This window comes from Ochotona curzoniae, unplaced genomic scaffold (assembly GCF_017591425.1).
Source record: "Ochotona curzoniae isolate NIBS_2020 unplaced genomic scaffold, NIBS_Ocur_1.0 scaffold_1037, whole genome shotgun sequence".
Taxonomy (NCBI): domain Eukaryota; kingdom Metazoa; phylum Chordata; class Mammalia; order Lagomorpha; family Ochotonidae; genus Ochotona; species Ochotona curzoniae.
Genome location: NW_024467083.1, coordinates 34,209,273 through 34,221,539, shown reverse-complemented (window position 1 = coordinate 34,221,539; position 12,267 = coordinate 34,209,273). Strand labels below are relative to the sequence as shown.

Sequence of the window (12,267 nt, the reverse complement as noted above, 5' to 3'; positions counted from 1 at the left end):
TGACTCTGTCAGCACTCTGGTAGCTAAAGCAGCTGTCTGCTATCTGCCAGAATACAACTTTGCAAACTTCCTCAAGGACATAAATTTGATATAATTGATAAAATGTTACCAAAATGGCTCTGAGAAGAATTCTAATGCCTTAGTATCTTTTGTTGTTCTTAAAAATGTTAGTTTGTCAGGGTTGGGAGAGTTCCTGTATCTGCTGGTTCGCTCCCCAAATGGCTACTGTCAGGTCAAAGCCAGGAGCCTGGAGCTCCATCTGAGTCTTCCATGTGGATGACAGAGACCCAGGTACTTGGGTCATTCTTCACTGCCTTCCCAGGTGTATAACTAGGAATCTGGATTGAAAGTGAAGCAGCTGGGGGTCATAGGAAGCTGCTTAGCTCACTGGGCCACCACACTGGCCCCTGTTTTTTAACATCTAGGCTGGGCTTGGGCCCGGCGCAGTGGCGCAAGTGGTTAAAGGTCCTCGCCTTGCACGCCCGGGATCCCATATGGGCACCGGTTCTAATCCCGGCAGCCCCGCTTCCCTTCCAGCTCCCTGCCTGTGGCCTGGGAAAGCAGTCGAGGACGGCCCAAAGCTTTGCGACCCTGCACCCGCGTCAGAGACCCAGAAGAGGCTCCTGGCTTCGGATCAGCATAGCATCGGCCGTTGCGCTCACTTGGGGAGTGAATCATTGGACGGAAGATCTTCCTCTCTGTTTCTCCTCTCTGTATATCCGCCTTTCCAATGAAAAAATAATAAAAAAATAAATCTTAAAAAAAAAAAAACATCTAGGCTGGGCTACACCTAAGCCAAGAGCCAGGAACTGTATACAGTCTCCCATGTGAATAGCAGGGAGCCAACTGCTGAAGCCATCATTGGCTGCCTTCCCAGGGCTTCCATCAAGCAGGAAGCTGAGCTGGAACCCAAACCCAGCCGCATGGATATGGATGTAGGTTTTCCAAGTAGACAGGCCAAATACCTGCCCCAAACTTCATTGTCTTCATGTGCTTCAGGTCAGCTCATGATGCACTGGGTTAAGTGAATGAGGCACTGGCTGCTTGTACGAGTCCTGGCTGCTCTACTTGGAATTCAGCTGCATGAGAATAAATGGGAAAACAGTAAAAGGTGGCCTGAGTTCCTGGGCTTCTGCTGCCCATGTGGGAAGTGAGAGTTCTAGGCTCCTGGCCCAACCTGCCCCAGCCTTGCTGTTGTGGCCCTCTAGGTAGGGAATTAGCAAATGGACAATCTCTTGATCTTCCTGTCTTCTATGACTCTGCCTTTCAGAAAAATAAATCTTTAAAACAATATGAAAAAGAATGTGTTGACACTGCCTGGCAGGACCAGTTTAGCAGTGAGGTGGGTCATTGCTTTCCAGGGTCTGATCCCCACCTCTTAGATTAAAAACAAATTTTTCAGGTCAGTCTGGAGCATACATTGTGGTACAACAGGTCAAGCCACCTTCCTGTGATGCCTACATCCCACATCCAAGTGCCCGTTGGGGCCCTGGCTGTTCAGTTTCCAGTCAGGCTCCCTGCTAATGTGCCTGGGAAGTAGATGATGGTTTTAAGTGTTTTAGTCTCTTTCACCCATGTGGAGACCCAGAGAGAGTTCTGGCTCCTGGCTTTGACCTGACTCAGCTGGTTGTTGGGACCATTTGGGAAGTGAACCAGCAGATGGAAGATCTCTGTGTATGTCTCTCCCTTCCTCTCACTCTGCTTTTTAAAAAAAATTTATTTATTTATTGAAAGATTTACAGGGAGAAAGAGAGGAATCTTTCGTCTACTAGTTCACTTCCTGGATTGCTGGAACAGGTGAGACAGAAGCCAGGCACTTCTGGTCCCCCACATGAGCGGCAGGGGCCATCTTCCATTGCTTTTTTTTTTTTTTTTTTTTAAAGATTTATTTTTATTATTTTTTATTGGAAAGGCGGATATACAGAGAGGAGAGACAGAGAGGAAGATCTTCCGTCCGATGATTCACTCCCCAAGTGAGCCGCAACGGCCGATACTATGCCGGTCCAAAGCCAGGAGCCTCTTCCGGATCTCCCACGCGGGTGCAGGGTCCCAAAGCTGTGGGCCGTCCTCGACTGCTTTCCCGGGCCACAGGCAGGGAGCTGGAAGGGAAGCAGGGCTGCCGGGATTAGAACCGGCGCCCATATGGGATCCTGGGGTGTGCAAGGCGAGGACTTAACCACTTGCGCCACCGCGCCGGGCCCCGTCTTCCATTGCTTTTTCCAGATCCTTTAGCAAGGAGCTGGATGGGAAATGGAGTAGCCAGGGCATGAGCCAGTATCCATAGGGGTTGCCGCTGTCACAGGTAGTGACTTTATGTGTTTTGCCACAGTGCTGGCCCCTCAAATAAATAAGTTTTTAATAAATCCTGATTAGTTTCAGGTTACTTTTTTTTTTTTTTGAAAGATTTACAGAGAGGAGGCTATACAGAGAGAAAGTTCTCCCATCCACTGGTTCGCTCCCCAAGTGGCTGCTGCAGCCAGAGCTGAGCCAATCCAAAGCCAGGAGTTTCTTCCAGATCTTCCACATAGGCTTTCCTTGGTCACAAGCAGAGCTCTGGAAGGGAAGGGAAGCAGCCAGAATACGAACCGGTACCCATATGGGATCCCAGTGTATGCAGGGTGAGCCTAGCTACTAGGCTGCTGCACTATAAGATTGATGAAACTAGAAGGCTGGTTGGATTATAAGGAGCTGTCCAGGAAGGTTACTGTTGTGATTCAATTAGGGGGAGCCAAAATATTCCCAGGAGAGGTGACGTGGTAAGCTGGCGCTCAAGCACAAGGAACAGGGAGGGTGGTTGTCAGAGCATAAGGGTTGAATGCCGAAGTGTTTTCAAATCATACAGGAATCATATACCTCGTTCTACTTGAAAACTTCCCTTTGACTTGATTCTTTATGTGGTCCAGGAGATTTTTTTTTTTTTTTAAGATTTATTTTTACTATTTTTTTATTGGAAAGGCAGATATACAGAAAGGAGAGACAGAGAGGAAGATCTTCCGTCTGATGATTCACTCCCCAAGTGAGGGCAATGGCCGATGCTATGCCGATCCAAAGCCAGGAGCCTCTTCTGGGTCTCTGACGCGGGTGCAGGGTCGCAAAGCTTTGGGCCATCCTCGACTGCTTTCCTGGGCCACAGGCAGGGAGCTGGATGGGAAGCGGGGCTGCCGGGATTAGAACCGGTGCCCATATGGGATCCCGGGCGTGCAAGGCGAGGACCTTAACCACTGTGCCACTGCGCCGGGCCCCGAGATTTTTTTTTTTAAGATTTATTTTTATTGGAAAGGCAGATATACAGAGAGGAAGATCAGTGGCTGGAACTGAGCCAATCTGAAGCCAAGAGCCTCTTTCGAGTCTCCCACGCAGGTGCAGGGTCCCAATGCTTTGTACCGTCCTCGACTGCTTTCCTAGGCCACAAGCAGGGAGCTGGGTAGGAAGTGGAGCTGCCAGGATTAAAACCGCAGCCCATGTGGGATCCCGGGCGCGTTCAAGGCGAGGACTTTAGCCACTATGCTATCGCACCGGGTCCAGTCTAGGAAGATGTATCCTGTGTTAAACAAGTGTTAGTCTGCTGTACATATACCACTGTATTCACTCACTCACTTTTTTTTTTTTTTAATTATTTTACTTGAAACTCAGAGTTACAGAGAAGGATTGAAAAGGAGATTCTCTATCTAAAGTCAGGAGCCTGGAGCTTCTTCCGGGTTTGCCACATGGGTGCAGGGGCTCAAAGACTTGGTTATCTTCCTTGCTTTCCTAGTCCTAAGTGGGGAGCTAGATACAGAATGCGGCAGCCAGAACCAGAACTATTGCCTGTATGGGATGCCAGTGCTCAAAGGTGGAGGAGTAAACTGTTAGACCATTGTGCCAGCCCCAGTTTTCTTATTTCTTAAACCTTTGGGTTGGGTCCTAGCAGTCTGGTATTCTGTAGATTAAAGCTCTTGCACATGGGCCAGCAGCGTGGCCTAGCAGCTAGGGTCCTCATCTTGAACGCGCCGGTTCTAATCCCAGCAGCTCCATTTGCCATCTAGCTCCCTGCTTGTGGCCTGGGAAAGCAGTCAAGGACAGCCCAATGCTTTGGGACCCTGCACCCGTGTGGGAGACCTGGAAGAAGTTCCTGGTTCCTGGCTCTGGATCGTTGTGCTCACTTGGGGAGTGAATCATCGGATGGAAGATCTTCCTCTCTATCTCTTCTCTTCTCTGTATATGTGACTTTGTAATAAAAATAAATAAATCTTTAAAAAGACAAAAAAGAAGCTCTTGCACAAACTTTGCTCTCCACAAGATTTAAGGAGAAGAGATGTATTAAAGAATTTTTCCCTCTTTAGTTCACCACAGTAATTTTTTTTTTTACCTTGCTTTTATGCATTAAAACACTTTGCAGTAGTTTTTTGGTCCAGTAGTTAGGATACCTGATGCCCTGCACACTGGCGTGCCTGTATTCAGTGTTTGCCTTCAGCTGCTTCCCCTAGCTTCTTGCTGAATCAAACCTAGGAGGTAGCAGTGATGACTCAAGTGATTGCACCCCAATGGGAGACCTGGATTGTGTTCCTGACTCCTGCCTTTCTGGGCATTTGGATGAGTGAACCAACCAGCAGAGAGGAACTTGTTTTATGGCTCTCTGACTCTCAAAAAGTTAGTAAGGGTGTTAATTTTATGGTGAGACAGACTTGGGTCAAAGACCTGGCAGTGCCATGTAACAACTTTTGCCCTTGTGCCCTTGGCTGGCCTCTCCCAGGCTCTGCTTCCTGTTCTAGAAGTATGGGCCATGACAGGTTATACTGCCTGGCGCAGTGGATGCTCAGTAGCTATCAGTGGGTTTGTGTTCAATTTTTGTTTATTTTAAAAATTGACTTGAAAGAGTGACAGAATGAGATCGAGAGATCTTTCGTGCACTGGAGGCTATCACCTGCTTCCAAGGCAATGAGGCAGGGGCCAGCCTCTTACCTGCCAATGCCATTGTCCCTGAAGTCCTGCCTGGCGCCCTGGCGAGGTTCAGGACCTCACTGCCGTCTCTCCTCCAGCATCCAGTCAGAAGTGTCCTTTGAAGGGGCCTATGGGAACCTCAAGCGGCTCTATGACAAGGCCGCCAAGATGTACCACCAGCTGAAGAAGTGTGAGACCCGGAAGCTGTCCCCCAGCAGGAAGCGGTGCGTGGGGCCTGTGAAGAGGAGGAGGGGGTTGCTCAGTTGCTGCTGCAGGGCCTCAGGCATCTTAGAACTGCCCCACGTTACCTTGGGCTTCTTTCATTTCAGATGTAAAGATATTAAGAGGCTGCTGGTGAACTTCATGTACCTGCAAAGTCTCCTGCAGCCCAAGAGCAGGTGAGTGGGTGAGGGTGAAGAGGAGGCAGGCCACGTGATGGCCTGCTGTGAGGGCTTCTCTGGAGGAGCCTTGAAAGCAGAGCCTGCTGAATCCCATTCTTTGTGGGCGTTTCTCCAGTCAGTTGCTCCTCTCTGGGTCTCCCTCACTGTTTGCCCAAGGCTTCTCTCTGACCATCAGCCTCCTTCTAGCAATACCACGTGGGTGCTTACTAGATGCTGGAGAAGCAGTGAGCGAAGGGGAAACTTGACCACGACACTTCCTAGGGGGTGGCTCCAGCCTGGCATGGCTCTCTCCTTACCACTTTTTGAGGTTTCCAAAGAACTGTTTGCCTCCCCCATTGACCTTGTGGTTCCTCCTGCCCTTCCACAGCTCCATGGACTCAGAGCTGACCTCGCTCTGCCAGTCGGTCCTGGAGGACTTCAACCTCTGTCTCTTCTACCTGCCCTCCTCACCCAACCTCAGCCTGGCCAGTGAGGACGAGGAGGAATATGAGAGTGGCTATGCCTTCCTGCCAGACCTGCTCATCTTTCAGATGATCATCATCTGCCTGATGGGTGTACACAGCTTGAAGAGAGCAGGTAGCCTTGCCCAGGTCCAGCTTCTCACCCTCACTGGTTCCTGGGATCCTTTCCCCTGCAAACCCATTCTGTGGTTCTGTATTCGTAGCCTCCCCAGGCAGCCTCTGCCTTGGCATGACCTGTGTCACTTCTTGGCTGCAGGAGGAGGGCCAAGGGCCCCACTGTAAAGGAGCTCCTGGTGAATAAGCAAAGGCAACAGCATGCTCCCTCCCCTTCCTCCTTAACCGTACCCACTCCCCCCTCGGACAAGGGTCAGGGCTCTGAGCTGGCGATCCAGACAAGACTCAGACTTTGCTGTTGGGCATACTTAGGTGGTTTCTGGTAGGAGGTGTGTTGAACAAGATGGAAAGGAAGGGAAGAAGGGGCAAAGACTGGCTGGAACTATGCTTGGGGTTTGGATAGGAGCCTGCAAGCCAGGCAGGGAGAGGTAGAAGCAGAGCATATGATTGTATGAGGCAGCCTGAGGGAAGTGGTATGTCACCTGACCCAGAGGCTGTGAACTTTATGACCTTAGCAGAAGGTCTGAGGGATAATTGGCTCCTTGGAAGACTTGAGAGCAAGTCACATGGGTCAGACCATGGTACCTGTTCCTTGTAAGAGCCCTTGACCCTAACGCCTGGCTTTCCCGGCTGCAGGGTCTAAGCAGTACAGCGCAGCCATTGCCTTCACCTTGGCCCTATTCTCCCACCTCGTCAATCATGTTAACATCCGACTGCAGGCGGAGCTCGAGGAGGGCGAGAACCCCGTTCCAGCTTTCCAGAACGACAGCCCAGGTGAGGGAGTGGGAGAGACGCTAACTGTGGGCAAGTTGGCCTGGGGAGGTGAGGGTAGAGGGTATGGTTCAGCTCTCAGGCTTCAGGCTTTCTCTGCCCACCCAACCTTCTCTTCACAGATGAGCCAGAATCAAAGGAAGCCCTCGAGAAAGAGGAGGAGCTAGATCCTGAGCCCCCTCCCTCAGTCCCCCAAGTGGATGAGGGCAGAAAGAGCCGCAAGTTCTCCCGACTCTCCTGCCTCCGCCGCCGCCGCCGCCACCACCACCCGCCCAAAGCGGGGGATGACAGTGACCTGAGTGAGGGTTTCGAGTCAGATTCAAGTCATGACTCGGCCCGTGCCAGCGAGGGTTCTGACAGTGGCTCAGATAAGAGTCTTGAAGGTGGGGGCACAGCCTTTGATGCCGAGACAGATTCGGAGATGAATAGCCAGGAGTCCCGATCAGACCTGGAAGACATGGAGGACGAGGAGGGGATGCGGTCCCCGTCCCTGGAGCCCTCTCGGGCCAGGTCAGAGGCTCCAGAGACCCTCAATGGGCCACTGGGCCCCAACGAGGCCAGCCTTGCCAGCAATCTACAAGCCATGTCCACACAGATGTTCCAGACCAAGCGTAGCTTCCGCCTTGCTCCCACCTTCAGCAACCTGCTGCTGCAGCCCAGCACTGAAGCTCACACCTTGGCAAGCCGTGGGCCTTGCGTCAACGGTGATGTGGAGAAGGCTGTGGAGCCAGGTACCGGCCTCTCTGCAGCACCCTTGTTGGAGGCTGGGAGTGGCTTCACAACTCCACCCTTACTGTGGCCCTGTGCCTATTGGGGAACCCAGGGGTTTCCCACTGCTGCCTCCCCAGCAGGTCCCTTGTTGCTCACTTCCTCATTCTCAGCTTCCCACTTGTTTCTTGGTCCTACTCTTTCCCACTCCACACCACCCTGTGAGGTTGGGACTTCCATCCCCACATGACTGCTGCCATAATATTCTCTTAATGCCAATCCCTGTGCCCTCTAGGGCTTCTGCAAGCTAGAAAAACTGGCCCCCACAGGGCAGGGGGAGGTGGATGAGGTTCCTTTCCTGGGCATTGGAGACCTGGGCATGGATCATTGGTGCAGTGGCATTGGCTGAGCCTGCTCCACCAGCACAGGCTGAGCAGTGCAAGGGTGTTGTCTTATCTGACTTGCCGGGATAGTCTTGTGGTTGACGAGTCATCGCTCCAGTTCTCAATGCCATCTCCTGCCTCCTAGCTTTGCTTCATGTATTCCCTGTGTCTGCAACATACTCTTGTTCTCATCAAGCCTGTCACCCAACTTACTGGTCCCCAGGTTTTAACTTGATGTTGCATGGCCTGAGGTGGTCACAAGGCTGGATTCCTTTGCTTCCAGTGGCTGGCTGTTCCTGGACAGCCCCTGCCTGGTCTCTTCATGTGGGTGGTTTGTTGACTGTCTCCCTAGCTAGACTTGCTGCCCCTTGAGGGCACAAGATAAGTCTGTTCGTGCCTGTTGCTTTCTCCAGTGCTGACACTGTAGGTCAGGTGGAGATGTGCTGAGCGACTGGAAGAAATGAGAAAGCTGTTACTCAAAGGGGACGTGACCTACCCAGGGTTCTAACTCACAGACTGGAAGAGCTGGGAGTGGAGAGCCATTCTTCTAACTCTGTCTCTTGCTTTTCCCTCTCTCTTGCCTGCCTGGCTGGCTGCCTGTCTTGCAGCACACAGCAGGTCCTTCCCAACTGGGGAAGGGACAAGCCTGTAGACTAGCGCCACAGGTTAGCCAGAGTCTGAAGGAATTCTGTCGGAAAGACAGCAGGCTCTAGGTGGGGAGCAGCCTGGGAGTGGACTTGGCAAAGTCAGCAGGGTCTGCCAGGGAGTCCTCCACCTCTCCCGTCTGAATTCCCTCCACAGAGCCAGGCATGGTGGGGCACGCTCCCTGCAGGCGGCCAAGGCTTTGGCCCAGTGCTTGCTGCTTATGAGTCCCAGTTTTCTTCTTTCCTCTTCCCCAGCCTTGGAGGAAGGTTCCGAGTCCGAGGGGAGTGAATCCAGCGGGCGCTCCTGCCGGAATGAGCGCAGCGTCCAGGAGAAACTGCAGGTGCTCATGGCCGAAGGCCTCCTTCCCGCTGTCAAGGTCTTCCTGGACTGGCTGCGGACCAACCCCGACCTCATCATTGTGTGTGCTCAGGTGTGGCCCTGGGCAGGTCTCAGGGTGTTGGGGGAGGGCATCACTGACTCCAGCACCTGCTTCTGCCAGGCTCTTCATGCTTTTTTCAGGGGAAGGTGAGACCATCAAAGAGCCTCTGGCTGGGGCAGCGAGTGCTGCTTGTGTTTTTCCTACCTGTGGGTATAAAGCCTTGGAGGGTATCAGTGCTACCAAATAGAGGGTCCAGGGAAGGGGAGGCAGGGACAGCCTCAGGGAAGTCAGGTAGGGGGTGAGAGCGTGGGGCTGGCTGCCATGAAGGCTGGGCATGGCTGTGGCCACCTTGTCTTCCTTCTCTGGTTCCTGGAGGTTTTGACTGATCTGTTTTCTCCCAGCAGCACCTGGCCCTGCCATGGCCAATGACCTCCTTCCCTAGAGGAGAGCATGGCTCAGGACCGGGCATGCCCTTGGGTGTATGTGGTGGCAGTTACTCAGTTGTTAGTCATGGAGGAGAGGTGGCAGAGATGCAGGTGCTGGATCACAGTCCGAGAGGTCCAGTGTGGGCCCATGGGGGCCTCAGAGATGCTCCCAGTAGCTCCCCCTAGCAGCAGTGAATTGAGAATTGGAACTAGGTTCCATGACACTTAGCAGTCCTCACAGGTCCTGGCCCCCGCTTGCCCAGCGAACTCCTTGACCTCTTTCATTAACTTCTTAACCTCTTTCATTAACTTTCATTAACTTGCGGGCCTCTGAATGTCACCTGGGGCCCCCACAGCTGGTGTCCCTGCTGTTGTCCATTCCAGCCCTGACCTCAGGTCCCTTTCCCCCTTCCCCCTTTCTCAGAGCTCCCAGAGTCTCTGGAACCGCCTGTCTGTGCTGCTGAACCTGCTGCCAGCTGTTGGTGAACTCCGGGAGTCTGGTGAGTGGGTCCCTGGCACTGCCCTGCCTTCCCCTCTTGCTGGCTCCACCGGGCCCCTTCCCCTCCTGGTAACCCATTCTGTAGGGTAAGGAGGTTAATGGGATTCACTGCCCAGCCTCTAGCACACAGCAGCCTTTGTGTGCTCCTGGCCTCTTGGGTTTCCACTCTAACACTGCCCCTCTGTGGACAGGTGGCCTGCTCTGCCAGGGCATGTGTTCCCCAGGGAAGGTGAGGCAGTGGCGTGGGCCGGAGTGTAGGGCCAGGAGTCTGGGAGCCAGACCCAGGCACTGCTGTGCTCACTTGCCTTGGCTGCTTCCTGCCCTCCTGCCACCTGCTGTGGAACACTCCACCTGCTCCTGCCTTCTGAGACCCAGAAAGTGACACGTGGTCGTCTAGAGCCCTGATCCCCCATCCTAATGTGACTTCCCCTTCTGCCAGGGAGCCTTCCTGGCCAGAGCCCTCCCTACTCTGTTACCTCGTTGCTCTGCTCGCTCTCCTTCCCAGAGCTGTGCCTGGCAGGCTCTAGGGTGTCTGTCCGCCCCCTTCCTCAATCCTCTTGCAACTTCTGAGACAGGCACTTCCCCCAGTGGGTGAGATGCCCGCATGCCATAGTGGAGGGCCTGCCTTCAGCTCCCATGTCTAGCTTTGAGTTGGTGTAGACTCTGAGAGGCAGCAGGTGCTGGCTCAGGTCATCCAGTCCTTGCTCCCTGACATGGGGTCTCAGATTGAGCTCCTGTTTCCTGGTGTACTGCAGCTCAGTCCTGGCTGCTTCTGGCAGTGGGAGCACTCAGTCCATCTTCCCCCTTTCACTTTCTGCCTCTTGAATCAACGTTAAAGAAAAACAGAAAACAGTCTCTCTCCCACTTTCTGTACCAGGAGTATGATCTGTCTCATCAACCTGGGAACTCCCAGAGGGAGGAGCTGTGACCCTTTCACCAGGAGCTCTCACGGACCAGGTCAACTGATGTGTTCTCTTTCTGCCCAGGCTTGGGCCTGTGTCCCGAGGTCCAGGAACTTCTGGAAGCTTGCGAGCTGCCTGACCCCCTCTCTAGCCTGCTGCTCCCAGAGGACATGGCACTCCGTAACCTGCCTCCGCTGCGGGCTGCTCATCGACGCTTTAATTTTGACACAGATCGGCCCCTGCTCAGTGTTTTGGAGGAGGTGAGGAACCTATGGGTCATGCACAGTGCTGGCTGGGAGCGGGGAGATGGGCGTGGGCAGCAGTCCCCTCCTACACATGAAGGCGCATTGCTTCTTCCCTTCCCTTGACACAGAACAGCCGCTTCTCCCTCTTTATCTTCTGTGCGGAACAAAGCCGGTCAGCGCTCAGGAGTTTGGAATCTTCATCAACTCCTTCTCTAACTGGGCCCGGCCTTCTCTTGTCTGCACATTAGTCAGAATTGGGAGGGATGGGGTTCCCGCTCAGTCCTGCATGTGGCAACCCTGGGAGCTGCTGGCCCACAGGCCCTCCGGGAGCAGCAGAGAGAAGCCAGCCAGCCGTCCAGTGCCCTCCCTTTGGCCGTCCTACTTCCAGTTAGACCAGCAGGGCTGCAGTCTCTTGTAGATTGGGGTCTAGAAGCCATCTTTACTTGAGGGGAAGAAGGGTTTTACTGATAGAAAGGCTACATTGGAAAGTGTTGATGTGCTCCTGTGCCACGAGTTCCCACCGGGGAAGAGAGGGCCTCCACGCCCAGGCCTCCTTCAGCCCAGGGCCCTTTCTCCTCACAGCCCAAGTCAAATGCCCAGTAGGAGGCTTTGAGCCTTCCTGCTCCCCTCAGACCACAGCCTTTCCACAAAGCCCTGTTGCCCAGGTAGCTGGGCCAGCAGGGAAGGCAGGAGGCAGGGTGGGCGCAGGGGTCCCTGCTGAGCCAGGCCGCCTGCTGTCTCCCACAGGCAGTGGTGCGCATCTGCTGCATCCGCAGCTTTGGGCACTTCGTTGCCCGCCTGCAAGACAGCATCCTGCAGTTCAACCCTGAGGTGGGCATCTTCGTCAGCATTGCCCAGTCTGAGCAGGAGAGTTTGCTCCAGCAGGCGCAGGCCCAGATTCGCATGGTGAGTAGGCTTTCGCCTCCCTTTGGTCAGCTGGGTGCCCCCTGGGCTGCCTGAGATAATCAATGCCAGGTGGGGAGGCTGGGGCAATGGAGCCCGGGAATGGGCCTGCTGGAACAGTGGGTGAGAGATGCCTTGAGCAGAAGCAGCAGGGCTCAAGACTTGTGCCCAGATGGCTTGGGGTTGAGGGCAAGCTCTGTCACCCCTGTGCTGTTCTGAACGATCACATGGGGATAGACTCAATGTTCCAGGTATGGGTTGGTAGACTTACGGCGCATTTGGCAGGACCTTGCACAACAACACATGCAGTGTGGCTTCTCAGCACAAGCTCACTCCATCTCTTCCCATAAAGAAGGCCAAATGCCGAGGTGCGGAAGAGGGTGGAAGGCTCTAGTTTGGGGTACCATGCAGAATCCCTTCTGTATGAGACCTGGCCCTGTCCCACGGGGACCCGTCAGGATAAGACATGGTCAGTGTCGCCTGTTGCCTGTTCAGTGACTCATCCCGCAGA

General features: G+C 53.8%; 1 protein-coding gene across 3 annotated transcripts in view; it reads left to right on the top strand.

Moving 5' to 3' along the window:
• The window catches only part of SMG5 (SMG5 nonsense mediated mRNA decay factor), a 28,346-nt gene that overhangs the window by 10,848 nt on the left and 5,231 nt on the right, over positions 1-12,267 (top strand). The window contains exons 8-16 of one of the 3 annotated variants that reach the window (XM_040998242.1): positions 5,019-5,144; positions 5,250-5,318; positions 5,689-5,897; positions 6,533-6,670; positions 6,790-7,398; positions 8,658-8,833; positions 9,632-9,707; positions 10,693-10,868; positions 11,601-11,759. In XM_040998242.1, coding sequence (XP_040854176.1) covers positions 5,019-5,144; positions 5,250-5,318; positions 5,689-5,897; positions 6,533-6,670; positions 6,790-7,398; positions 8,658-8,833; positions 9,632-9,707; positions 10,693-10,868; positions 11,601-11,759 — 1,738 coding nt within the window. The remainder of the gene's footprint in view (positions 1-5,018; positions 5,145-5,249; positions 5,319-5,688; positions 5,898-6,532; positions 6,671-6,789; positions 7,399-8,657; positions 8,834-9,631; positions 9,708-10,692; positions 10,869-11,600; positions 11,760-12,267) is intronic. The other 2 variants (XM_040998244.1, XM_040998243.1) reach the window with 2 other exon arrangements.